This window comes from Culex pipiens, chromosome 3 (assembly GCF_016801865.2).
Source record: "Culex pipiens pallens isolate TS chromosome 3, TS_CPP_V2, whole genome shotgun sequence".
NCBI classification, from domain to species: domain Eukaryota; kingdom Metazoa; phylum Arthropoda; class Insecta; order Diptera; family Culicidae; genus Culex; species Culex pipiens.
Window position 1 is genome coordinate 64,488,657 of NC_068939.1, and position 27,496 is coordinate 64,516,152.

General features: G+C 35.7%; 1 protein-coding gene across 7 annotated transcripts in view; it reads right to left on the reverse strand.

Annotated features, from left to right (window-relative positions):
* Positions 1-497: 497 nt before the first annotated feature.
* The window catches only part of LOC120418566 (transient receptor potential cation channel subfamily A member 1-like), a 34,727-nt gene continuing 7,728 nt past the window's right edge, over positions 498-27,496 (reverse strand). For 2 of the 7 annotated variants that reach the window (XM_039581002.2, XM_039581005.2), the window contains 11 exons: positions 26,624-27,433; positions 26,253-26,567; positions 26,062-26,172; positions 23,118-23,225; positions 22,465-22,650; positions 21,901-22,314; positions 21,593-21,709; positions 12,651-12,813; positions 12,205-12,483; positions 12,016-12,146; positions 498-1,131 (listed from right to left, as the gene is read on the reverse strand). In XM_039581002.2, coding sequence (XP_039436936.1) covers positions 955-1,131; positions 12,016-12,146; positions 12,205-12,483; positions 12,651-12,813; positions 21,593-21,709; positions 21,901-22,314; positions 22,465-22,650; positions 23,118-23,225; positions 26,062-26,172; positions 26,253-26,567; positions 26,624-27,433 — 2,811 coding nt within the window. In that variant the 3' untranslated portion in view covers positions 498-954. The remainder of the gene's footprint in view (positions 1,132-12,015; positions 12,147-12,204; positions 12,484-12,650; positions 12,814-21,592; positions 21,710-21,900; positions 22,315-22,464; positions 22,651-23,117; positions 23,226-26,061; positions 26,173-26,252; positions 26,568-26,623; positions 27,434-27,496) is intronic. The other 5 variants (XM_039581004.1, XM_039581008.2, XM_039581003.2 and 2 more) reach the window with 3 other exon arrangements.

Here is a 27,496-nt window from a genome sequence, read left to right on the forward strand (position 1 = left end):
GCGTAACGTTCAAATAATTAAAGGAGCAAACTCTTTTGTGATCAAATATCTAACCCTTACACCGAAATTAATCTTGTTGGGTAACTTTTCATCCTCTTCCGTTGCACAATCACTCGGCACTTGGCCATCGGTGCTGGCCACGTCCAGCCCGATGACTTTCCCGCTGTGGGGCACCAGTAGTGGTGCTGGCATGGCTGCAGACTTGACTTTGACCGGGTGGTCGTGACCTTTTGGCCATTTTATAGGAGATGCTTGGTATGGTTTTTGCGAAGTTTATTTGAACATAGGACGCGAGCTAGTTGAAACGAAATTATGTTGATTGAAATTTGATTTGCATTATAATAATTCAGTGAATCAATATTGATACAATGTGAAGTTTCTTCTATTTAAATGTTTTTTTTTTTCAAGCGAATTTCACGCACGTACAATCTACAGGTTGTGTGTCACTAATTTGGAAATTTCTCTATATTTTCAGTTGAATGAAACAATTTTTTTGTGAATACATCTATTTCATTACATTTTATCACAACAAGTTGAAAACCATCCAAATTGATTGATGTCACAAATTACGATACAACCCAAACGTTTTCTGACAGAGTTAAGTACAGTGACGGTATTTTGTAGTGTTACAGAAATTAGCTTCTTGATTTTAACATCAAACATAAACATTTAGTGTAGTTGGAGAACAGGTTAGAATAGACATAAAATAACTCCCAATCCTCGTCATGAGATCATCGTTGTTGAGTTTATCCCCTGTATTAGTTAGGTTTTCAATTTGATTAGAGAATAAGGCTCTTCAAAATCACTCTTGTAAACGTGACTTTTTTTTTTAAATGTCTAGCAATCATTTCCTTTCATATGAAAAACTCTCCATCGAAATATTAGCATACCAATACAATCACACATTGCCATTCATTAACTTTTTGTGCTAAATTTGTGCTTTTTTCTCGCGCATTACTTGCTCATGGACTTGTTAAAGCTCATAGCTGCGCGCAGTTTCTTTCTGATTCTTGGCGAAGACCAGCGTGAACCGCTCATCATTCGGCCGCAACCCAGTGTCAGCAGGCCCTTTCCATCACCGGTGGAAACCCCTTCGTCTACGTCGTCTGCTTCAGTTTTGATCTCCATTTTCTGAAAATTACACAGCGTAACAAAATATTTTTTTTATTTTTTGGCAGCACGAAAAAAAATGCTCCTCTAGGGATCGGCTTCCTGAACAAAATGCAACCTGGCGCATATTTTTATTGTTATCCTAAATCGAGATATTCAATGCAGAAGTTTTGCATATGAATCACCCCCCGTCGGAAAATATTTTTTATTTTGTTTTCTCTGTAACTTCTGATCAATTAGGTCTTTTTGGACGCTTCCGGTGTCATTCGACGGTAAATTGTTAGAAAAACTCATGATTTGGTCCCATTGGCCGGTTCCCGTAACCGGTTCCGGAGGAAATCCGGAATATTGGCCAAAACTGTGCAAAAACTTCAAAATTTTGAAGTTTTTTGCTCTTAATGCGAAGTGAACGCACTATAGCATGAAACAATCCATACAAACTAAAAAAATGTTGGTCCCAGCGTATTTGAAGGTGTTAAATTGAAAAGGTGGCCATTGAGAACCGGTTCCGGTCAATCCGGATCCGGAAACTCCGGTAAAAATTAAGCAATATTTTCACAATTCCAACGTGTCAGACAGATATAAATAAAAGTGTTGTTGAAGCATTCTTTGCTACTTCATATTCATACTACCACAAAAACATGGCCAAGTGGCCAACGGGAACCAGCTCTGAATGTTCCGGATCAGGGAACCAGTGGACACTAGAAATTTTTTTTAATTTTAAAGGCAGTTTTTTATTAAGAAATTTTCAAGGTTTCTGGAAAAAATAAGAATTAATCCGAAATCAGAATCAGAAATGTGGCCAAGTGCCCAACGGTAACCTGTTCTGAATGTTCCGGATCATGGAACCAGTGGACACTTGAATTTTTTTTTAATTTTTAAGGCAGTTTTTTATTAAGAAATTTTCAAGGTTTCTGGAAAAAATAAGAATTAATCCGAAATCAGAATCAGAAATGTGGCCAAGTGCCCAACGGTAACCTGTTCTGAATGTTCCGGATCATGGAACCAGTGGTCACTTGAAATTTTTTTTAATTTTAAAGGCAGTTTTTTATTAAGAAATTTTCAAGGTTTCTGGAAAAAATAAGAATTAATCCGAAATCAGAATCAGAAATGTGGCCAAGTGCCCAACGGTAACCTGTTCTGAATGTTCCGGATCATGGAACCAGTGGACACTTGAATTTTTTTTTAATTTTTAAGGCAGTTTTTTATTAAGAAATTTTCAAGGTTTCTGGAAAAAATAAGAATTAATCCGAAATCAGAATCAGAAATGTGGCCAAGTGGCCAACGGTAACCTGTTCTGAATGTTCCGGATCATGGAACCAGTGGTCACTTGAAATTTTTTTTAATTTTAAAGGCAGTTTTTTATTAAGAAATTTTCAAGGTTTCTGGAAAAAATAAGAATTAATCCGAAATCAGAATCAGAAATGTGGCCAAGTGGCCAACGGGAACCCGTTCTGAATATTCCGGATCAGGGAACCAGTGGTCACTTGAAATGTGTATTAATTTAAAATAGCATAATTTAATTAGGAAATTTTTTAGTTTTCTAGAAAAATCAGAATTAATTAAAATCAGAATCAGAAATGTGGCCAGGTAACCAACAGGAACCCGTTTTAAATGTTCTGGATTAGGAAACCATTCAATATTTGTCAACATTTATCAAGTTTTCAAAAAACATATTTAGATTAATGAAATTTAAAAATTCCTGTAAAAATTAAGAACATATTCGATATCAGAATTAGAAATATTACCAAGTGGCATACGGGAACTCGTTCTGAATGTTTCGGATCATGTTACCAGAGGAAACTTGAATTTTAAATTCATTTTAAAAATGCATATTTAAATTAATGAAATTTTTAAATCCCTGGAAAAATCTGAATGTGTTTAAAATAAGAAATAAAAATGTTGCCAAGTGGCCGACTGTTCCGGATCAGGGAGCCAGTGGTCACTTGGCATATTTTAATTAAGAAATTTTCTAGATTTCTAGAAAAATCTAAATTTATTTGAAATCAGAATTGAAAATGTTGTCAAGTGGCCAACGAGAACCTGTTCTGACTAGTCACAATTTTTATTATTAAAAAAAATATATATATTTTACTGATTTTTTTTAAATTTTTTGGAAAAAATCACAAATTATTTGAAAACAGAATTAGAAATGTTTCCAAGTGGCCAATGGAAACCCATTTTGGATGTTCCGGATCAGGGGACCAGTAGTCACTTGAAATGTTTATTGATTTAAAAAAAAGCATATTTTAATTAGGAAATTTTCTAGTTTTCTAGAAATAGCAGAATTAATTCAAAATTAGAATCAGAAATGTGGCCAGGTGACCAACAAAAACACGTATTAAATGTTCTGGATTCCTGGTGACTGGTTCCCTCCCAGAACATTTGACTTTTTTTATTAATTTTAATAAAGCATATTTTATTTTTTTAAATTGCTGGAAAATCTGAATTTATTTAATATAAGAAATATAAATGTTGTCAAGTGGTCAACGAGAACCTGTTCTGACTGGTCACAATTTTTATTAAATTAAAAAAAAATTACTGATTTTTTTTATTAATTTTTGGAAAAAATCACAATTTATTTGAAATCAGAATCAAAAATGTGGCCAGGTGACCAACAGGAACCCGTTTTAAATCTTATGGATTAGGGAACCAGTGAACATCTGAAATTACTATCAAGTTTTCAAAAAACATATTTTGATTAATGAAATTTTAAAATTCCTGTTAAAATTCAGAACATATTCGAAATCAGAATTAAAAATGTTGCCAAGTAGCCAACGAGATCCTGTTCTAACTGGTCACAATGTTTATTTATTTAATATTTAGAATTACTTTCAAGTTATTAAGAAAAATATTATCAAGAATTACGCGAATTTGTTTTTTTCCATTGATTGCAATGTAAATTTCTCATTAATAGATTTTTTTTTCTGAAAATGTTTGTGTTTTCTTAATACGAACCGTCGAAAAATTAAGATGAAGATTATGTAGAGATTATTTTTTAAATGTATGGTTGAGAATTTCTCAAATAAAATTATTACTACACTTAACTCATTTCTCAATATGTCCGCCTCTGAATATGTAATTTCTTTTAAGTTTTGAGTAATGTTTTTTTCTAAATTTAAACATTTTTGGCGAAAAATAAAAAGATCAGAACATTCAAAAATTAATGCTCCATTATTCAAAATTCAAATTTCATCAATTCGAAACTTTTTTTTTACATTTCAATAGTTTTTCTAAACTTTTTTTTTTAAAATTCAGATTAATTTTTTTTTCGAATTTCCAAAATCGTAATTAAAATAATAAAAAATTTCTAAATTCAGAATTTTAAAAATGTTCAAAAAACTCAAAAATCAAAAATTCAAAATTTATAGAAAAATTCAAATTAAAATAAATCAAAATTAAAAAAAAACAATATTTAAAAACTAAAAAATATAAAATTTAAAACAATTTTGCAACCAAAAAAAACAAAAATCGCAAAAAAAAAAATTCCTAAATTCCTAAATTTTTAAATTCTTAAATTCTTAAATTCTTAAATTCTTAAATTCTTAAATTCTTAAATTCTTAAATTCTTAAATTCTTAAATTCTTAAATTCTTAAATTCTTAAATTCTTAAATTCTTAAATTCTTAAATTCTTAAATTCTTAAATTCTTAAATTCTTAAATTCTTAAATCTTTAAATTCTTAGGGGAAGGTGGGGCAAGACGACCATATGGGGCAAGAGGAACAATCGCTCGTACGGCCGTAATTTTAACAATTTTGATTATTTCCAGTATGAGGAATTGTTGCTAGCAATGCAATTAGCTTGTTCTACTACCACATAACCACCAAAACGACGTAAACGCCACGGGGCATAAGATTTAATGAAGTTTTTTTCAAAACCTTTGTTTTCTTATAATATTTGGAAAGTACAAAATAAGGCTTAGGGTTCGTTTTAAGGCTCATTTTATCAAAATGCTATTTTTCCTAGATCAGTAGTGTCCCTACCAATGACATGCACTTATTACAAAGTATGATTTAACTTTTGGTTATTTTTGTTGAGGGCTTTTAAAAAATCTTGTTCAGGTGGGGCAAGTGTACCATATGGATTTTTAGTATGGAAAAAATTACGAATTGCTGCAACAATATATTTTATTGGGAAATAAATACATGAAAGTACTTAAAAACTGATAAACAATTGTTTAAAAAAATGTCCATACAAAATATAGTGATATTATGAAAATTTACTATTTATCATCGAAGTAATATTTTTTTTCGTAAAAACGATAAAATTTAAAGTAAAATATTATTATTTAATCTAAAAATGGAAGAAACCTTTCAAATACATTCTAATCTGATGTATCTAAGTGATAACAGTTCGATTGTTAGCAAATTAACATGTTTTTTCATGCATTGTTCCTCTTGCCCCAACGGGTTGTTCGTCTTGCCCCACTAGTTGAGTAGAACGTACGGAAAATCAAAAATTTTAAAATCAATTTTTTACATTAAAAAACAGGATTTTTTAAAAACTTGTTCTAACAAAGTCTTAGTCAAGACCTAGAATAAGATGATTATAATAAAATCCGACAGATTTTTTAACTTTTTAAGGGGTTATAACGAGCATTTCCTTAGCTTGTTACACTTGCCCCACTTTCCCCTAAATTCTTAAATTCTTAAATTCTTAAATTCTTAAATTCTTAAATTCTTAAATTCTTAAATTCTTAAATTCTTAAATTCTTAAATTCTTAAATTCTTAAATTCTTAAATTCTTAAATTCTTAAATTCTTAAATTCTTAAATTCTTAAATTCTTAAATTCTTAAATTCTTAAATTCTTAAATTCTTAAATTCTTAAATTCTTAAATTCTTAAATTCTTAAATTCTTAAATTCTTAAATTCTTAAATTCTTAAATTCTTAAATTCTTAAATTCTTAAATTCTTAAATTCTTAAATTCTTAAATTCTTAAATTCTTAAATTCTTAAATTCTTAAATTCTTAAATTCTTAAATTCTTAAATTCTTAAATTCTTAAATTCTTAAATTCTTAAATTCTTAAATTCTTAAATTCTTAAATTCTTAAATTCTTAAATTCTTAAATTCTTAAATTCTTAAATTCTTAAATTCTTAAATTCTTAAATTCTTAAATTCTTAAATTCTTAAATTCTTAAATTCTTAAATTCTTAAATTCTTAAATTCTTAAATTCTTAAATTCTTAAATTCTTAAATTCTTAAATTCTTAAATTCTTAAATTCTTAAATTCTTAAATTCTTAAATTCTTAAATTCTTAAATTCTTAAATTCTTAAATTCTTAAATTCTTAAATTCTTAAATTCTTAAATTCTTAAATTCTTAAATTCTTAAATTCTTAAATTCTTAAATTCTTAAATTCTTAAATTCTTAAATTCTTAAATTCTTAAATTCTTAAATTCTTAAATTCTTAAATTCTTAAATTCTTAAATTCTTAAATTCTTAAATTCTTAAATTCTTAAATTCTTAAATTCTTAAATTCTTAAATTCTTAAATTCTTAAATTCTTAAATTCTTAAATTCTTAATTTCTTAAATTCTTAAATTCTTAAATTCTTAAATTCTTAAATTCTTAAATTCTTAAATTCTTAAATTCTTAAATTCTTAAATTCTTAAATTCTTAAATTCTTAAATTCTTAAATTCTTAAATTCTTAAATTCTTAAAATTCTTAAATTCTTAAATTCTTAAATTCTTAAATTCTTAAATTCTTAAATTCTTAAATTCTTAAATTCTTAAATTCTTAAATTCTTAAATTCTTAAATTCTTAAATTCTTAAATCTTTAATTTTTGGAAGAAAATATTTCAAATGTTGGAAATGCAATTTATTTCGGAATTAAGTGTGGAATATGGAATACAATCTGTATTAAAATTCATAGATTTTGAATTTTTAGAATTTCAAAATCTAAAATTCAATCATATTCAAATTTTAGATTTTGGTTTTTTGAGATTATATTTTTGAAGTTAAATTTCATTTAGTAGATTTTTAAATTTTGTTTATATTGGTTTATAATTTTCTATTTCGTTTATATTGGTCAAAATTATTGTAGTGTCCCTCTGATTCGCAAAAAGATTTTTTTGGTGACACTTTTCTTGACGTCTCTTTAGGTATTTTTTAAAAGGATTTTTTGCTATCATTCCTTCAAACATAAAACGAGTTTCATATTTTTATCAAATACTTTCTGTATTAGTTTTTTCTTTGGAAAAAATGTTTCTTGAATGTTTGTCGCGATTTTTTTTATATGGCGTGAATTTTGCGCGGATTAAGGTTTCGGTCAGTGTGGATTTGGCGCGGATTTTCTTTCGACTTTCCCGTAACAACCCTGCATGTCCACTGGTTTCTTGATCCGGAACAGTCAGAACGGATTCCCGTTGGCCACTTGGCAACATCTAATTCTGATTTCAAGTAAATTCTGAATTTTTACAGGAATTTTAAAATTTCATGTATCAAAATATGTTTTTGAAAACATGATACAAATTTCAAATGTTCACTGGTTCCCTAATCCAGATTATTTAAAGCGGGTTCCTGTTGGTCACCTGGCCACATTTCTGCTTCTGATTTTGAATTAATTCTGATTTTTCTAAAAAACTTGAAAATTTCTTAATTAAAATATGCTTTTTTTAAATCAACAAACACTTCAAGTGACCACTGGTTCCCTGATCCGGAACATTCAGAACGGGTTCCCGTTGGCTACTTGGAAATATTTTTAATTCTGATTTCAAATTAACTGTGATTTTTTCCAAAAATTTAAAAAAAAAATCAGTAAAATAAATATATATTTTTTTAAATTAATTAAAATTGTGACTAGTCAGAACAGGTTCTCGTTGACCACTTGACAACATTTTCAATTCTGATTTCAAATAACTTTAGATTTTTCTAGAAATCTAGAAAATTTCATAATTAGAATATGCTTCATAGAATAAAATAAAAAGTCAGGTGAACACTGGTTTCCTGATCCGGAACAGTTGGCCACTTGGCAACATTTTTATGTCTAATTTTAAATATATTCTAAATTTTTCAGGAATTTAAAAATTTCATTTATTAAAATATGCATTTTTAAAGTTAATAAAAAAAAATTCAAGTGTCCTCTGGTTCCCTGATCCAAATCATTCAGAACGGGTTCCCGTTGGCCACTTGCCTAATTCTGATTTCAAATATGTTCTATTTTTAAAGGAATTTTAAAATTTTAAGATTTTAAGTGGAATTTTTGAATGTCATTTATTAAAATATGCTTTATTAATATTAATAAAAAAAAATTCAAGTGTCTTCTGGTTCCCTGATCCGGATCAGTCTGAACGGGTTCCAGTTGACCACTTAGCAACATATTTAATTCTGATTTTAAATAAATTCTGAATTTTTACAGGAGTTTTAAAATTTCATTAATCAAAATATGTTTTTGAAAACTTAATAAAAATTTCAAATATTCACTTGTTCCCTAATCCGGATCAATTAAAACGGGTTCCTGTTTGTCACCTGGCCACATTTCTGATTCTGATTTTGAATTAATTCTGATTTTTCTAGAAAACTAGAAAATTTCTTAATTAATATATGCTTTTTTCTAAATTAATAAACATTTCAAGTGACCACTGGTTCCCTGATCGGAAACATTCAGAACGGGTTTCCGTTCCCGAGCATGGGTAAATAACAAGGGAAATGCGCAATAATACCTTTCTCTGGTATCAATACCAAATTTTGGTATTCCTGGACCCTTTAAAATTTGTCTTGAGGATTATGCAAGAGCAAAATGTGGTATCATACCAATTTAAGGTATTGTTTTGATATTGCAAAATTGCAGAATTTGTCAATGGTCGAACACCACATTTTGGTATTCTTTTGGTATTACTGTATTTTATCTAATTCCTCTGAAACTATGGGAAAATTTTGAACAATTTTGACAAAATAATTAATTTTGCGCTAAAATGATGTCTCAAAGCGAATGCTTTAATTGAAAACCGGAAATTTCAAACTTGATTTTAAACATTTTTGATATACCCGCTACAGAAATGACTTGAAATTGTGGAAAATTTTCTAAGTCAGGATGGCATGTTTTGGTATTATTTTGGTATTTAAGTGTTTTATCAAATTCCTCTGAAACTATGGGAAAATTTTGTCCAATTTTGACAAAATAATTAATTTTGCGCTAAAATGATGTCTCAAGGCGAATGCTTTAATTTGAAACCGGAAATTTCAAACTTGATTTTAAACATTTTTGATATACCCCTTACCGAAATGACTTGAAATTGTGGAAAATTTTCTAAGTCAGGATGGCACATTTTGGTATTATTTTGGTATTAAAGTGTTTTATCAAATTCCTCTGAAACTATGGGAAAATTTTGAACAATTTTGACAAAATAATTAATTTTGCGCTAAAATGATGTCTCAAAGCGAATGCTTTAATTTAAAACCGAAAATTTCAAACTTGATTTCAAAGATTTTTGATATACCCCCTACAGAAATGACTTGACATTTTGGAAAATTTCAAGTCAGGATGGCATGTTTTGGTATTATTTTGGTATTGAAAGGTTTCATCAATTTTCTCTGAAACTATGGGATTTTTTTTACCAATTTTGACAAGATAATATTTTTTTTTTTGAAAAAAAAATGTTAAAGCTGGTTATAACATTTTTTGATATACCCATTACGATTTTTTTTTAAATTGTTGAAATTTCTAACCAAATACTTTGAAAAACGAGTCAATCGAAAGATTATTGAATTTTGGTGAATTTCAATCCAGTTTCATTTTAATAACACTTATTTTTCAATCTTGTTATTTTTCAGAAGCTTCAAGAACTTCAAGCACAGGCCGTTCATCAATGACAAATGCATTCGGTGTGGTGAAGAATATCACTAAGAACAACATGGAATCATCAGGTGAGTAGATTTGGCTGTTGCATATGGATCATTTCCGTTTTTTCACTAACTGCAACTGCTGCACTAAAAATGGTATGAAAATACCAAATTTTGGTATTACCTACTTGTGCAAATATCAGCGACCAAAATGTGCTCTTGGTTGCCCAGTAATAGATGGTAAAATACCATGAAATCATACCAAAATCATGTATGTAGAAGACCACAGGATTACCAAAAAATGATTTTCCAAGGGCGCGGGAATACCTAAAATTAAAACCATGGCAATACCAAGTTTTGGTATACAAGCAATGTTCAAAAATCCAGAAGACCTCAACTTGGTATTGAAATGGTTTTATTTTGAGATATTATTTTACCCTTGGAATAACATGGTTTGGTATTGTTGTGCCCTTCTACATACAAGACTTTGGTATGATTTCATGGTATTTTACCATCTATTACTGGGCAACCAAGGGCACATTTTGGTCGCTGTTATTTGCCCAAGTAATACCAAAATTTGGTATTCCCGTGTTATTTACCCCTGCTCGGGTTGGCCATTTGGAAACATTTCTTATTTTGATTTCAAATAAATTTAGATTTTTCTAGAAATCTAAAAAATTTCTTAATGAAAATATGCTATATAAAATAAACAAAAAAAAAATCAAGTTTTTAAAATTAATTAAAAATTCAAGTTTCCTCTGGTAACATGATCCGAAACATTCAGAACGAGTTCCCGTAGGCCACTTGGCAATATTTCTAATTCTGATATCGAATATGTTCTTAATTTTTACAGGAATTTTTAAATTTCATTAATCTAAATATGTTTTTTGAAAACTTGATAAATGTTGACAAATATTGAATGGTTTCCTAATCCAGAACATTTAAAACGGGTTCCTGTTGGTTACCTGGCCACATTTCTGATTCTGATTTTAATTAATTCTGATTTTTCTAGAAAACTAAAAAATTTCCTAATTAAATTATGCTATTTTAAATTAATACACATTTCAAGTGACCACTGGTTCCCTGATCCGGAATATTCAGAACGGGTTCCCGTTGGCCACTTGGCCACATTTCTGATTCTGATTTCGGATTAATTCTTATTTTTCCAGAAACCTTGAAAATTTCTTAATAAAAAACTGCCTTTAAAATTAAAAAAAATTTCAAGTGACCACTGGTTCCATGATCCGGAACATTCAGAACAGGTTACCGTTGGCCACTTGGCCACATTTCTGATTCTGATTTCGGATTAATTCTTATTTTTTCCAGAAACCTTGAAAATTTCTTAATAAAAAACTGCCTTTAAAATTAAAAAAAAATGTCTAGTGTCCACAGGTTCCCTGATCCGGAACATTCAGAGCAGGTTCCCGTTGGCCACTTGGCCAGGTTTTTGTGGTAGTATGAATATGAAGTAGCAAAGAATGCTTCAACAACACTTTTATTTATATCTGTCTGACACGTTGGAATTGTGAAAATATTGCTTAATTTTTACCGGAGTTTCCGGATCCGGATTGACCGGAACCGGTTCTCAATGGCCACCTTTTCAATTAAACACCTTCAAATACGCTGGGACCAACATTTTTTTAGTTTGTATGGATTGTTTCATGCTATAGTGCGTTCACTTCGCATTAAGAGCAAAAAACTTCAAAATTTTGAAGTTTTTGCACAGTTTTGGCCAATATTCCGGATTTCCTCCGGAACCGGTTACGGGAACCGGCCAATGGGACCAAATCATGAGTTTTTCTAACAATTTACCGTCGAATGACACCGGAAGCGTCCAAAAAGACCTAATTGATCAGAAGTTACAGAGAAAACAAAATAAAAAATATTTTCCGACGGGGGGTGATTCATATGCAAAACTTCTGCATTGAATATCTCGATTTAGGATAACAATAAAAATATGCGCCAGGTTGCATTTTGTTCAGGAAGCCGATCCCTAGAGGAGCATTTTTTTTTCGTGCTGCCAATAAATAAAAAAAATATTTTGTTACGCTGTGTTATGGATCAGATAAAAGTATAGCGCGTCTCCATCGTATTAAAGACAAGGGGAAGCATGGTAGTTTACCTGTACGATGAGTCTCAACAGCTGGTGTTGACTGTCCAAAGCGTTCCCAATTTCACGAAGTTTTCGTTTTTGCTTTTCCAGTTCCGTTACAATGTAATCCTCGTTGCTGTCCAGAACAAAGTCGATGCCACCTGTCGAATACACGGGCATTAGAGCTCTCGCTAAATTCAAAAACTCAAAATAAATTACCCTTAGCTTCGTCGGAGAACGGATTGCAGAACCATTTCCTCAGAATCGAGTCCATAAAGCCCAGTTTGCACTTTTTCTCGTTCGGATACTCGATCAGCTCGTTTCGGTCGACCATTTCGAGCCACATCTGGGGCAGCTTGCGCTCCAGCTCGGTGTGCAGCACCACCTGCATGGCCAGCCGCTTGAGCTGGGCGTTCCGACGTACCGACTCGATGTCACCGACCGCCAAACCGATGAGCAGGTTCATCAGCAGAATCGGCATCAGTATCATGAACAGACCTGCGGGGGATGAATAGGGGCGACCATCCGGTCAGATGACATTTCGATTAGGGTTACTTTTCGTGAAGAGGGATATCACGTGTCCTCATGAATCATGGGGTTGTCCTTCTGGGAAACAAGAAACACAACGGACAACTATGCGGTTATCGTATGAGTGGGAATCTTACTTAGAATTATAAACGACGGTATTGGATAGGGTAGTTCCGAGCTGTAGTAGGGTTGAACGTATGTCCCAAGAAAGTCCATCTCGCCCAGCATCATTGAGAAGGTACGCACCAGTGACATCGGGATTGACGAGAATGATTGGTGGTTCGCTTGATGGCTCTTTATCTGGTGGATGGGGACGGAGAGATTGTAAAACAGGAAATTAGAAACATACACACGTCAATGATTTTCTTTTGATGTAAGGTCAAGCGCACATGTAACAATCGAATAGCTACTAAATACTCCTCGGGCATTGACCTTCCTTGGGAACAACAGGGTCATTTTTTATTTTATCCCAAATAACATTTTTTTCCAAGAGTTCTACAAGAGCTCTTCAAGATAGCTACAGCATAGCAGTTTGGACGGTGGTAGGATAAAATTCTCTACAAAACTTCATCAGGAGTTTGGAAGAGTACTTGAAGAGAGTTTAATCCTACCGCGGTCCAAACTGCTATGCTGTAGCTATCTTAAAGAGCTTATGTAGAACTCCTGGACAAAAATGTTACTTGGGTATTGGTTCCACGATATATTGACTTAAGAGCAATTCTCTACCAAAACCGGAAATTGATTTTAATTATATTTTTTGATCTGGCTCAAATTTTGTCGGGGCCTGAATATTCAAAAATCTTTAACTTTTGAAGGAATTTTATGATCAACTTCGTGTCTAAAGTTGCAGGTGATGAGGACTGTTCAGAAAAAGGGTACATCCACGGGCAAAATCAAGCCGTTTTGCCTTCCTCACTGAGGTAAGGCTATAATCCTGCTCTAAAAATGAACTTTCTATTAAAAGCTCCTAGACCCACCTTCATGTATACATATCGACTCAGAATCGAAAACTGAACAAATGTCTGTGTGTGTGTATGTGTGTGTGTATGTGTGTGTGTATGTGTGTGTATGTATGTATGTGACCAAAATTCTCACTGAGTTTTCTCAGCACTGGCTGAACCGATTTTGATCGAACCAGTTGCATTCGACTTGGTTTAGGGTCCCATACATCGCTATTGAATTGTTTGAAGTTTCGATAAGTAGTTCAAAAGTTATGTATAAAAATGTGTTTTCACAAATACCCGGATCTCAATTATATGCATGTAAACGATGTCCGGATCCATCATGCGACCCATCGTTGGTTAGGTAATTGAAAGGCCTTTCCAATGAGTCCAAAACATTGAAGATCTGGCAACCCTGTCTTGAGTTATGACCACTTAAGTGATATTTATGTACTTTTTTGAAGCCGGATCTCACTCAAATGTATGTAAACGATGTCCGGATCCATCATGCGACCCATCGTTGGTTAGGTAATTGAAAGGCCTTTCCAATGAGTCCAAAACATTGAAGATCTGGCAACCTTGTCTTGAGTTATGACCACTTAAGTGATATTTATGTACTTTTTTGAAGCCGGATCTCACTCAAATGTAAGTAAACGATGTCCGGATCCATCATGCGACCCATCGTTGGTTAGGTAATTGAGAGACCTTTCCAACGAGTCCACAACATTGAAGATCTGGCAACCCTGTCTTGAGTTATGACCACTTAAGTGATATTTATGTACTTTTTTGAAGCCGGATCTCACTCAAATGTATGTAAACGATGTCCGGATCCATCATGCGACCCATCGTTGGTTAGATAATCAAGAGACCTTTCCAACGAGTCCACATCATTAAAGATCTGGCAACCCTGTCTTGAGTTATGACCACTTAAGTGATATTTATGTACTTTTTTGAAGCCGGATCTCACTCAAATGTATGTAAACGATGTCCGGATCCATCATGCGACCCATCGTTGGTTAGGTAATTGAAAGGCCTTTCCAATGAGTCCAAAACATTGAAGATCTGGCAACCCTGTCTTGAGTTATGACCACTTAAGTGATATTTATGTACTTTTTTAATGCCGGATCTCACTTAAATGTATGTAAACGATGTCCGGATCCATCATGCTACTCATCGTTGGTTAGGTAATCGAGAGACCTTTCCAACGAGTCCACATTATTGAAAATCTGGCAACCCTGTCTCGAGTTATGACCACTTATGTGATATTTATGCACTTTTTTGAAGCCGGATCTCGCTTAAATGTATGTAAACGATGTCTGGATCCATCATGCGACCCATCGTTGGTTAGATAATCAAGAGACCTTTCCAACGAGTCCACAACATTGAAGATCTGGCAACCCTGTCTTGAGTTATGACCACTTAAGTGATATTTATGTACTTTTTTGAAGCCGGATCTCACTCAAATGTATGTAAACGATGTCCGGATCCATCATGCGACCCATCGTTGGTTAGGTAATTGAAAGGCCTTTCCAATGAGTCCAAAACATTGAAGATCTGGCAACCCTGTCTTGAGTTATGACCACTTAAGTGATATTTATGTACTTTTTTAATGCCGGATCTCACTTAAATGTATGTAAACGATGTCCGGATCCATCATGCTACTCATCGTTGGTTAGATAATTAAAAAACCTTTCCAACGAGCTCACAACATTGAAGATTTGGCAACCTTGTCTTGAGTTATGACCACTTAAGTGATATTTATGTACTTTTTTGAAGCCGGATCTCACTCAAATGTATGTAAACGATGTCCGGATCCATCATGCGACCCATCGTTGGTTAGATAATCAAGAGACCTTTCCAACGAGTCCACATCATTAAAGATCTGGCAACCCTGTCTTGAGTTATGACCACTTAAGTGATATTTATGTACTTTTTTGAAGCCGGATCTCACTCAAATGTATGTAAACGATGTCCGGATCCATCATGCGACCCATCGTTGGTTAGGTAATTGAAAGGCCTTTCCAATGAGTCCAAAACATTGAAGATCTGGCAACCCTGTCTTGAGTTATGACCACTTAAGTGATATTTATGTACTTTTTTAATGCCGGATCTCACTTAAATGTATGAAAACTATGTCCGGATCCATCATGCGACCCATCGTTGGTTAGGTAATCGAGAGACCTTTCCAACGAGTCCACATTATTGAAAATCTGGCAACCCTGTCTCGAGTTATGACCACTTATGTGATATTTATGCACTTTTTTGAAGCCGGATCTCGCTTAAATGTATGTAAACGATGTCTGGATCCATCATGCGACCCATCGTTGGTTAGATAATCAAGAGACCTTTCCAACGAGTCCACAACATTGAAGATCTGGCAACCCTGTCTTGAGTTATGACCACTTAAGTGATATTTATGTACTTTTTTAATGCCGGATCTCACTTAAATGTATGTAAACGATGTCCGGATCCATCATGCGACCCATCGTTGGTTAGGTAATTGAAAGGCCTTTCCAATGAGTCCAAAACATTGAAGATCTGGCAACCCTGTCTTGAGTTATGACCACTTAAGTAATATTTATGTACTTTTTTGAAGCCGGATCTCACTCAAATGTATGTAAACGATGTTCGGATCCATCATGCTACCCATTTTTGGTTCGATAATTAAAAAACCTTTCCAACGAGCTCACAACATTGATGATTTGGCAACCTTGTCTTGAGTTATGACCACTTAAGTGATATTTCTGTACTTTTTTGAAGCCGGATCTCACTCAAATGTATGTAAACTATGTCCGGATCCATGCGACCCATCGTTGGATAGATAATTAAAAAACCATTCCAACGAGCTCACAACATTGAAGATCTGGCAACCCTGTCTTGAGTTATAACCACTTAAGTTATATCTGTGTTCTTATTTTTCTGGATTAAATAGAAATAGCTGAAATACGTGTCCAAACCACTCATATTACCCATTGTTGGTAAAAAGTGAGGAAGGCATCAACCACATAGGTGGATTAAGTTAGTTTTTTTAATTAACTTTTTTCACCAAAAAATCAATTTCCCAGAATTTGGTATTTTTTTTATTTTTGAGAATTTTTGATATGTTTTAGGGGATCAAACCCGCAACTTATGAGACATAGAGAAGTTTGGTAAAAAAAATTGCAAGTTATGAATTTTGGAAAAAATATATTTGTTTACCTCATTTTTTAATGTAAATTTCAATTTTCAATCGACAAGTATTTCATATATTTTTTGGTAAAGTGCCTGGTTTTCAAGATATAGCCACCGAAAGTTTGATTGGTTTCTGAAATACAGCGGCTTAAAGAAAAATAAATAGGAAAATTTAAATTTTCTAAGTCTAACCCAAACAACTCTCCATTTTCTAATGCCGATGCCTCAGCAACTTATGGTCCGATTTTCAATTTATAAAAAATAAAAAATCGATTTCCGATCTTTTCAAAAACAGTTTTTTTGAATTCAGACAAACATTTCAATTTTCAATTCAATTCGGTTTTATTTGTGAATAATCAAATTACAATTTGTACATATTATGAACCTAACAGAGTTTTTGTGTTCATTTCAGCTGTGTGTTACGTCTTAATTCGGTTTAGAGCAATTATTACTGTTAATTAGATGCACAAACAAGAGTAAGAAAAAGTTTTCAAAAAACTTACGCAATTGCTAATGATAGGGGATAGGAATAGAAAAAGCTTACAACTAGATCACAGCAAAATTTAATCAATTATAGATGTGCTTGATCATCAGCTCCCCAAGGGCCAGGAATTGCTCCGCTTTGTTACGGCAGGTCCAGAACCGCGTCATCATCTCCCCCGCGAGAGCAAAGAACTCCGGCAGGGTAAAGAGATCTTCCCCGGTGACTTCTTGCTGGGCCGCATTGCCGCTACCGGCAGCGACCACGCTAGCGAACGATCGACCCCATCCAGGAGGGAACGCTGGGTTGTCCGCTGGAACCGTACGATGACCAGCAGCCGGTACGGTTACGCTCGTGCTTCGCTGAGGAGGGTGGGACGCTGCTGCTTTCTTCTTCCTCTTCTCCTGCTCCTCGATGTAGTTTTTCCGTGCGCTGCATCCACGGTAGTTGCTGGTATGGTTACCTCCACAGTTGGCGCACTTGATGCGCGCCTTGGTTTGCTCTGCGTCCCCCAAGTCCGCCTTGCACGGCAGTGCGCACGCCTCCGAGAGGTGTGTTTCACCGCACTTCACGCAGCGGGGCGGGAGGTTGCAGTTCCGCGAGCCGTGGCCAAATTTCTGGCAACGGTGGCATTGCGCTGCGTCCGTCGGGTTCTTTGAGTAAAACCGCCAGTTTACCCAAAAACCGTCCAACGCCTTAGTTTTCCGCAGGTCTTGAATTTTGACGGTGCCGCGGTCGAAGTACAACAGGTACAGTGTGTGTGTACCTGTGACCGTTGTCTTCCGCGAGAGGACTTTTATGTCACGCGGCATAATTCCAGCACCCGAGAGGTCCTTCTTTAGGTCGGAGATCGGGCGGTCTTGGTACCCCTGCAAGACGACCTTAACGGCTGTCTTCTGCACGGGGTCGAATGTGTAGAACTTGAAGTTTTTACCCTTCAATTTCTCCACAACCAGGTCGAAGTTCTTGTTGTCAAATGTGTAGACTTGCACTGACGACTTACCGATTTTCAGACAATATCCGAGGCCTTCCAGCAACTCGTCAATATCGTCCACCAACGTGTCCAAAACAAAAATTGGAGGTGGTCTACGTTCCTTTGGAGAATTGTTCGTTTTTGGCGTCGGCACTTTTTTCCGTGCACGACGATCGTCGTCGTCGTCGTCGGTAGTGCTGCTACCGTCGGTGTTGTTGTTGTTGTTTTCTTCGTCGTCGCTCAGCATCTGGAACTCGTTCCTGATGGGGATGTTGGCGGATGTTGATGTGCCACTGGTTGTGGCACCGGAGGTCCCGGAACGGGTTCGCACTGGTGATCTCGGAACATATCCGGGATGTAGCAACTTTTTGTCGATGCCTTCTGCGCTCACGCTCCCCTGCGCGATGGCGGTCGACACGGCGTTGGTTTGTTTACCTTTTTGCACACGGCCGGTAGACGAACTTCGCGGGTTTTTCGAGGCCGCACTCGAACTGCCACGGCCACGGCCGGCCTTTGGCATGCTGCAGGAGCAAACTCGCGGGTAATCACGTTAGACTACGGCGGAAAATTTCGAAAAAACTATAGAGCACTGAGCACTTGACTGCTGCTTGCTCTCGTGCGTACACGGAGGTGACAAACATTTCAAAAAGGCGTGATATTGAATGTTTGGCCCTTTAAAAAATTTAGTCTTGCTTCAATAATTTTAAAAATATTGTTTTCGAAAAAATCGGAAAAATTATACAAATAGTTCACTGAAATCAAACTTAAGGTGACTACATCTTGAAAACGAGGCACTTTATCAAACAATCTGTTAATGACTTGTCGAATGAAATTCAAATTCACATAAAAAATTTAGGTAAAAAAAATGTATGTGGGTAATTCTCTACCAACTCACACGAAATCGGGAAAAATTGCCCCGACCCCTCTTCGATTTGCGTGAAACTTTGTCCTAAGTGGTAACTTTTGTCCCTGATCACGAATCCGAGGTCCGTTTTTCGATATCTCGTGACGGAGGGGCTGTACGACCCCTTCCATTTTTGAACATGCGAAAAAAGTGGTGTTTTTCAATAATTTGCAGCCTGAAACGGTGATGAGATAGAAATTTGGTGTCAAAGGGACATTTATGTAAAATTAGACGCCCGATTTGATGGCGTACTCAGAATTCCGAAAAAACGTATTTTTCATCGAAAAAAACACTAAAAAAGTTTTAAAAATTCTCCCATTTTCCGTTACTCGACTGTAAAAAATTTTGGCACATGTCATTTTATGGGAAATTTAATGTACTTTTCGAATCTACATTGACCCAGAAGGGTCATTTTTTCATTTAAAACAAAATTTTTCATTTTAAAATTTCGTGTTTTTTCTAACTTTGCAGGGTTATTTTTTAGAATGTAACAATGTTCCACAAAGTTGTAGAGCAAACAATTACAAAAAATTTGATATATAGACATAAGGGGTTTGCTTATAAACATCACGAGTTATCGCGATTTAAAAAAAAAAAGTTTTGAAAAAGTTACTTTTTGCGTTTCTCTTTGTTTCGTCGTCCGTGTCTGTCGCGGGTGACCATGGACGTCCATGATCGATGACGACCAACTTTTTCAAAACTTTTTTTCGTAAAATCGCGATAACTCGTGATGTTTATTTTTGTAATTGTCTGTTCTACAATTTTGTAGAACATTGTTACACTCTAAAAAATAACCCTGCAAAGTTAGAAAAAACACGAAATTTTAAAATGAAAAATTTTGTTCTAAATGAAAAAATGACCCTTCTGGGACAATGTAGATTCGAAAAGTACATTAAATTTCCCATAAAATGACATGTTCCAAAATTTTTTACAGTCGAGTAACGGAAAATGGGAGAATTTTTAAAACTTTTTTAGTGTTTTTTTCGATGAAAAATACGTTTTTTCGGAATTCTGAGTACGCCATCAAATCGAGCGTCTAAAAAATACAAAAATTACATAAAAGTCCCTTTGACACCAAATTTCTATCTCATCACCGTTTCTGGCTGTAAATTATTGAAAAACACCTCTTTTTTCGCATGTTCAAAAATGGAAGGGGTCGTACCGTCCCTCCGTCACGAGATATCAAAAAACGGACCTCGGATTCGTGATCAGGGACAAAAGTTACCCCTTAGGACAAAGTTTCACGCAAATCAAAGAGGGGTCGGGGCAACTGCTGTGTGAGTTGGCGGAGAATTACCCATGTATAAAATTTTGATTTCTTACAAAAATCACTTTTTTATTAAATTATAACTCGGTAGCAAATTTTTTGACCAAACTTCTCTATGGCTCAAATGTTGCGGGTTTTGGTCCCCTAAAACATATAACATGGCTCTGGTCGGGGTCGAGGGGGGCAAAAAAATAAAAAAATATAAATATTGGAATAACAAGCCATAGTATCAACATTAAATTTTGCAAGAAAAATGTGTTTTAAAATGCATTTTACACTAGTACAATTGTTTTGCAATCATTAGTTTAAAAAAAAACTAAAATTTGACAAAAACAAAAATGTTAGCGAAAAAAATTTTTTTGCGTTAATAAACATCGAAAATTTTCAAAAAATACTAACATTTTTAAATCAACCCAAAAATGCTCATAATGATTCTAAAAGCAGGGGAATGCATTTTAAATGGATTTCAGCTGATTTCACTTAAATTTCCATTAATATTTTGACGTTTTTTGAAAAAAAAATTTCCCCTGATTTTTCGGGCCAACTTTAAAGGGAGGGGGGGGGGAGAGGGGGGAGACAAAAACTTTAAATAAAATTTGTACCAGTCTTGGGAGAATGTTTTTGTGAAACAAAAAATTAATTAGAAAATCGGCAAGATTTTTTTCCGTGTATCTATTGTTTTCTGAAGAGTCCTCATCAATACTTATAACTCTGCCGAAGACACCAATTGATCAGAAAATTCTTTCAAAAGTTACAGATTTTTGATTACTTACGTATCATTTTTGTATGGGGAGACACAAAGTTTAAGCCAAATTAAAAAATACAGAAAAATTGTTGAAATCGGTCGATTTCGTAGAGAACTGCTCTTTATGGGCCGCACCTCCCAAGGAAAGGGGTCAAGAAATGGCTTTACGAACAGCAGAAAAAAGGAGAGGGGACCCTCACCCTCTCTGGCTTGCTTTCGCTGCCGCTACTGCTCATTTGATATTTTTTATGACCGGTTCCTTCCGAAGTGCGTATACCGCTTATCTTTGTACTTATTGTTAAAAAATCGTCATGAAAATCGTGTTTTTTTTCATGGCTTTAAAAATAATTTTATAATTTCTTTGATTTTATGTTAATTGCACAAGTTTGTTACAAAAAAGGCTGGATAATTTCATTAAAAATAATTTCAATGATAGAATTTAGCAGTATTAAAAAGTTTCATGAACAGTTTTTCCAAAAAAAAAAACTATAAGGTTTTCAATGGTAAAATTGATGAACTTGTAATGTTACGCTACAAGTACCTCAAATTTAACGCATGATTCAAATCGCGACATTAAACCTACGATAATTTTATTACCTTCGAGAGCAGAATGTAAAACGAAAGTCCAAACGCAATTATCAGAATAGAGAACACCGTCAGCACCTTTATCAGCGTCTGCAGGATTTCCAGGAACATGACGACGTAGAGACCAACCTGTCGGTAGAGGGAGGGGAAATGTTACTGAAAATATGTACGCGATTGCCATTGTGCCATCTTGCATCTCCTTCAAAAAACAACACTCCAGAGCAACACCGACGCGTTCATAAATTTGGATTGGGATCGAAATTCAATTATGCGATTATGTTAAAAATATTTACATCCATGTTCAAACCATCGGCACCAACCTGATCGAATCTCTGCAGAAAGAGGAGCAAATTAAACCACGAGAGGAACACGGTCACGGATGCCGCGGAAAAGTTGCCACTTTCGCAGCGTCCCTGGACAAACATTGGCCAAATCATAACCAGCGCGGAAAAGTACAGCAGCCACGAGATCAGGTTGATGGGCTCGATTAGGTAGTGCCATTTTTGTTGATACGCTTGGAGAATCTCGCGCATGGCGTTGCCGAGAATGTACACGATTATGCCGATTCCGGAAACGAACGTTGTGGTCGAAACGGTCATGTGGCTTTCCACGCGCAGGTTGGAGTCGTTTTGGCCAGTGTTGTATGATGGGTTGTAGTGCTTGTACCGGGCTGCCATCGTCACTGGAGCCAGTGAATCCTGCTCTGATGATTCTTCCGCCGCCGGGGTGGTTTGCTGATGAGTAGCAGAAGAAACAAAATTAATGGTTCTACTGTGGAAGCACTAGGGTGGTCCACATTTGCTCATGCAAAGACAACCCAAGTGTCTTCTCATGCTATCAGGTGTCATCCGAGTTCACTGGAAAGAAAGAGTTAACAAGCTTACATTGAGTTGAGACGTGTCGTTGTTCATCAGCTGGGCAGCAAATAGAGTCACGAAAAACAGGAACACACTGTAGAACAAAAGATTCGCCAGATGGAAGTACTTCCCGTACGAGTTCCACTTCATCTGCAGATATTTCTGACTAAGGGGATGAGCTAGCAGTTCGACGCGTCCGTGGGCCACCATTGCCTTTGGGGGGAGAGATTGAAAAATGAGCAAGCTTCCTGACAACTCTGGGTAGAATGGTAAGGTTAACGAGTTATAAAATCGACCGAAATTTGCAAAATATGTTCAGATTTCCTCGAGTCGAAAAAACAGTTCGTTACCCTCATTGGCATTCACCAGCAAGACCACACGGGAAATAAATAAAAATTGAAGTGAGCTTGCAAGCGTGTAACTTTGAAAGTGAAAAAAATGTGCTTCTGAGGAAAATGATAAAAAGCAGAATAGAACATACATACACCAATTAAAAAAATCCTAAGTGATAGTAAAAAAGTGTCGGTGCCAACAAGAAGAAAAACCTTATTTTTTGTAAACAAAGAAACATCAATAGCACAGGAAAAATTTCAAATGTCACAACTGGAAAACAATAGCACACACAAACCCAACACCCACACCTACACACACTCACACACACAAACTAGAGGTCCACTCACATTGACCACGTGGAGCGGCATTTGGCGCCAGTTTGGATCATTTAGAGCTTTTCTAATCTTTTCCACTTCTTCTTTTGATTTTTGGTACGCGTGGAAGGAATACTTGATCTGTGAAGCGTGTGGAGGAGAGTGAGAAAATTTGTGATGATAAAAACAAGCGACAGGTAATTTCTTCACGGCGGAAGTTCGAAAGTCATTCTGCGTCGTCGTCATCATGTGGAAATGCTGCCGTCGGGGATTGCGATGTGTGTTGATGGTTTGTATCGTCGCACAGCTTTAAAGCTACCGAGAACGATTTCTTGGAACGAAAATGGAGGATTTGTGATACACAAGACCAGCGGATTTTAAGCTGGTATTCGAAAGAAACGAAACGATGGATGTGTCGTTTAATATTGAAAATTAAAAAATCACCATTTTCAGACACCCCTCTCACATGTCAAAACATTTCTTCCCTAAGTGGGTTACGTAATAATTGAATTAAGAAGAAATGTGCTAAATTTAAAGTTGTGTTATATATTTGGAATACATCGATTTTTTTTAAGTGAAATCAAAATAAAAATGTATTTAAAAACTTTATAGCGTTTTTCGTCCTGAAGAAAATAACTTAGAAGCAGCAATGAAATAATCATCATCAAAAGAAAATCTTTTAATGTTAATCAAGAGAAAAAAAACCCGAAGGGAGCATGGCTCTCCTCTCTCGCGCACGGAAGATCGGTAAAAGGAATCTAAAAAAATCATCATCTTGATTATTCGGCGGAACATCTTTTTCACTACTATACTTACAAATGTAATGTCACACGTCGAAAAATGACCTGTCACATTTTGTAGATGGGCAATGTGTGTAAATAAAGTGAAATAAACGATTTTAAGTGGTGCTGAGAAGGAAATTCACAAAAAAATCATCAGCAGATTGATTTTCTTTGAGAATTTCGGGAGCGATTTTCTTTTGCGCGATTCGCCTCTACTCTTTTTCACGGGTGAAGAATGTTCGCAAGCGAAAATGATTGTTTTGCGATTATTCCATCCCTGCTTAGAAGATACTAAATCAAAAATAAATTTTTCGTCATGGTACAGACTTTTTCTTTTAAGAGCGGCCGTGGCTGACTGGTTACGGTGTTCGCTTTGTAAGCGAATGGTTCTGGGTTCGATTCCCATCTGCTCCCAACGAGAAAGTTAAGAACACATAAATTTGAAATGATGAATATGAACGAAAAATCAAAGTCGCTCGAGGCGGGGTTCGATCCTCCGTCCTTTGGATTGGTAAGCAAAAATGCTAACCACTAGGCCATGACGACTTGGTGAGCGTGGACTGGAAATAAGGAATAGGTACTGTTACAGAGAGCGAGTTGTGGCGCTATAACCACGGCAAATAGTGTCCAAGGCATTCGTGGAAATACAATGTCCCATCCCAGAGGGTCCCGGAGTACCAAACCTTCTTAGCATGGTGCTCCCAACGAATACAACCAAATCTCGGAGCGTATGGTGGTGTGTCCCCACGCTTCTTCCTCCCCTGTCGATTCAGAATTGTGTTGTTGTTCGAACACTCTGTGCTCAAACTGTGCTTTACGCAGTAGGCCTGGCCGCTTTAACGCTTGTGATGTTTCAATGCATTCTAATGCAATGGCGTACTGCAAATGTTAAAAAATGACAAGAAGAGTGCTAGGCGTCATCTAACCTAAGGCACTCTCCAGGATCCCTTCGAAAGATTGGCTGCGCTAGAGTCTGATTAGATTAGATTAGATTAGATTAGATTAGATGGTACAGACTTTTTCTTTTGATGGAGGAGGAGTCAGGAACTATATTTGAGGCCTATTTTAACGTGATCGAAATTGGCTTTATTTGGCATAAGAAATGGATAGTTGGCAAAATTTCGGTAAAGGGTGCACAGCAACCTTGGAAGTTGTTGTCTTCTTATTCGAAAATTGTCAAAGTTACGGTCGTCTGATTTTATAAACAGGCAAACTATGTTGTAAATTATTGTGTAGACAGTACTCTAGGAGATGAATAAAAAATCAAAAATAATTTTATTATTTTCTTGCGATCATTTAAAGATTTTCATAGGTTGCCTCCATATCCAGATTTGCAAATATCAATAATAACAAAATCGATTTTCCAGCACAGCAATTTTTCAGTTCCTTTTGGGGTCCTAAACAACTCCCCAAAGTTTGAGAACGATTGGTTTAGTCTTCACATTGCGCAAAGCGATTCAATTTTCCATATAAATTTGTATGGGGAAACCCATTTTTTGGATTTTGATATTCAAAAACTCCACGTTTCACGCTATATCAAAACCGGATTCATATTCGAATGCTTCGGAATGTGCTCGTGGATTTTTAAAATATCAAAATAAACAAAAAATGTTTTCCCCATACAAATTTATATGGAGAATTGAATATCTTTGCGCAAAGTGTGGACTTAACCAATCGTTCTCAAACTTTTGGGAGTAGTTTAGGACCTCAAAAGGAACTGAAAAGTTGCTGTGCTCACTAAATTTGAATAACTTTATTTTTTTCCATACAACCATATTACACCCTAATCACCATATTTTTTTTATTTTTTTAAATCAAATTAAACAAATAGTGCTGATATCAAGTAAAGTATATTGATCAGTGGGATTCTCCTATAAATGCAAAACCAAATGTAGTTATAAATCTATTGTTAAGCACAGTGTCAGTGAACTTGTCGAGAGGTAATAGCTCAATTCCCGCAGCACTCGTTATCATCAAACTCCTATTTGACAATCATTAGGCCAACCCTCAATGCTACTAAAACAAAAACCGAAAACCGGATATCGATTCAAGTACTGATTGGTAATAAAATGACTGTCAAACAATACGAAAATTGCCATGCAATAGCGATTATTTGCTCGAGATAATATCGAAACGATAAGAGATACGAGAGTAGCATGCATGCAGTTCGACCGGCCGGGTGTCCGCACACTTACGTTCAGTGCCGGCAGGGGAATCGGCTTCGAAATCTGGACGGCCTCCCCCGTTCGGGAGTCCATCTGAGCGTACATGGTGGGACATTGAAGACAGCTAAAGGAGTACTTAATCTGGGAGGGGTGTTTTTATTTTGAGTACAGCGTCTGGTTTGGTATATTGAGCTTTGAATAGGTTAAAATGACCAACTTACGTAAAAACTCTTGGAATCCTTCTTGCAGTTTGCCTTCGTAATGCAATTGTCCTGGACGGCCTCGAAGACTCGTGGCATAGAAGCTATTAGGGCGAGTGTGACACACGGATGTTTGTCGGATTTGAGCGCCATTATTTCGGGAGACCGCTCCTCGTGGGTCGCCATGGCCAGGGCAGCCTCTGGATATTTGTAGTAGATCGCGTAGTCAATCGCGTTCATATCCATGTAGTTGTGGAGCAATTTGCAGCCGAGGTTCAGTAGCAGCACCACGGCACTTGGTCTGTTCTCCATCGTTGCGAGATGCAGTGCGGTGTTCTGGAAGGAATTTTGGGGTTAGTTGGGGGTCGTGGTTGTATCATCAAGTGTCTTACTCCATCTTTGTCAACTTGGTCCAACAGGTGAGAATGAACAGAATGTAGCAATTCGATGGTTTGTGTGTATCCAGACATTGCCGCCAAGTGAAGCGGGTTTCGTCCGTTGTGATCCCTGTGAAGAAGTGCTCCCCGGTTTAACAATAACTGTACAACTCTCGTATGACCCTCTTTGGACGCGATGTGCAGTGGAGTCAGTCCTTCGCCGTCACTTTCGTTGATGATGAAGGTTCCCTTTTCCGAGTCCAGAAGCTGGCGAACCGTGTTGAATCGTCCGTAGCGAGCAGCAAAGTGCAGTGGACTTTCGTTGTTGTTGTTCTTTAGGTTGATGCATGCACCCAACTGGATAAGATTCTCCAGTGAACGGATGTGCCCTTCGCGACTTGCATAATGCAACGGTGAGCAACCTGTGTCGTCCTTCTCGTTCATCAACTGTAAGAGATACTTTTCCGATTGGGTGGTGGACACTTGCTTGGCGAACTCATCCAACCGGCCACCGTTCATAATGACCAAGTGGAGGACATTTCTGGAGTTGACATCCTTCAGTTCTATGTTGGCCCCCAAACGAATGAGAATCATCACAGTGCGCCATCCAGCCCTGGACGCGGACAACAGCAGAGGGGACCGATTTTCCTTATCCAACGCATTGATGTCCGCTCCCTCCTGGACCAGGTACTCGACAATCTCTGGATGGTCAAAATTGGCGGCACAATGCAGGGGAGTCATCTTCTGAATATCAGTACAGTTCAAACTGATGCGTTTCTCCAGCGGTTGCATCATAAACATAAGTTTCACGATGTCAATCGCTCCCTATTTAAAAAAAATAAATTTCATAAAATTCCCCACCCAACTCAATACTCCACACAGGATGTC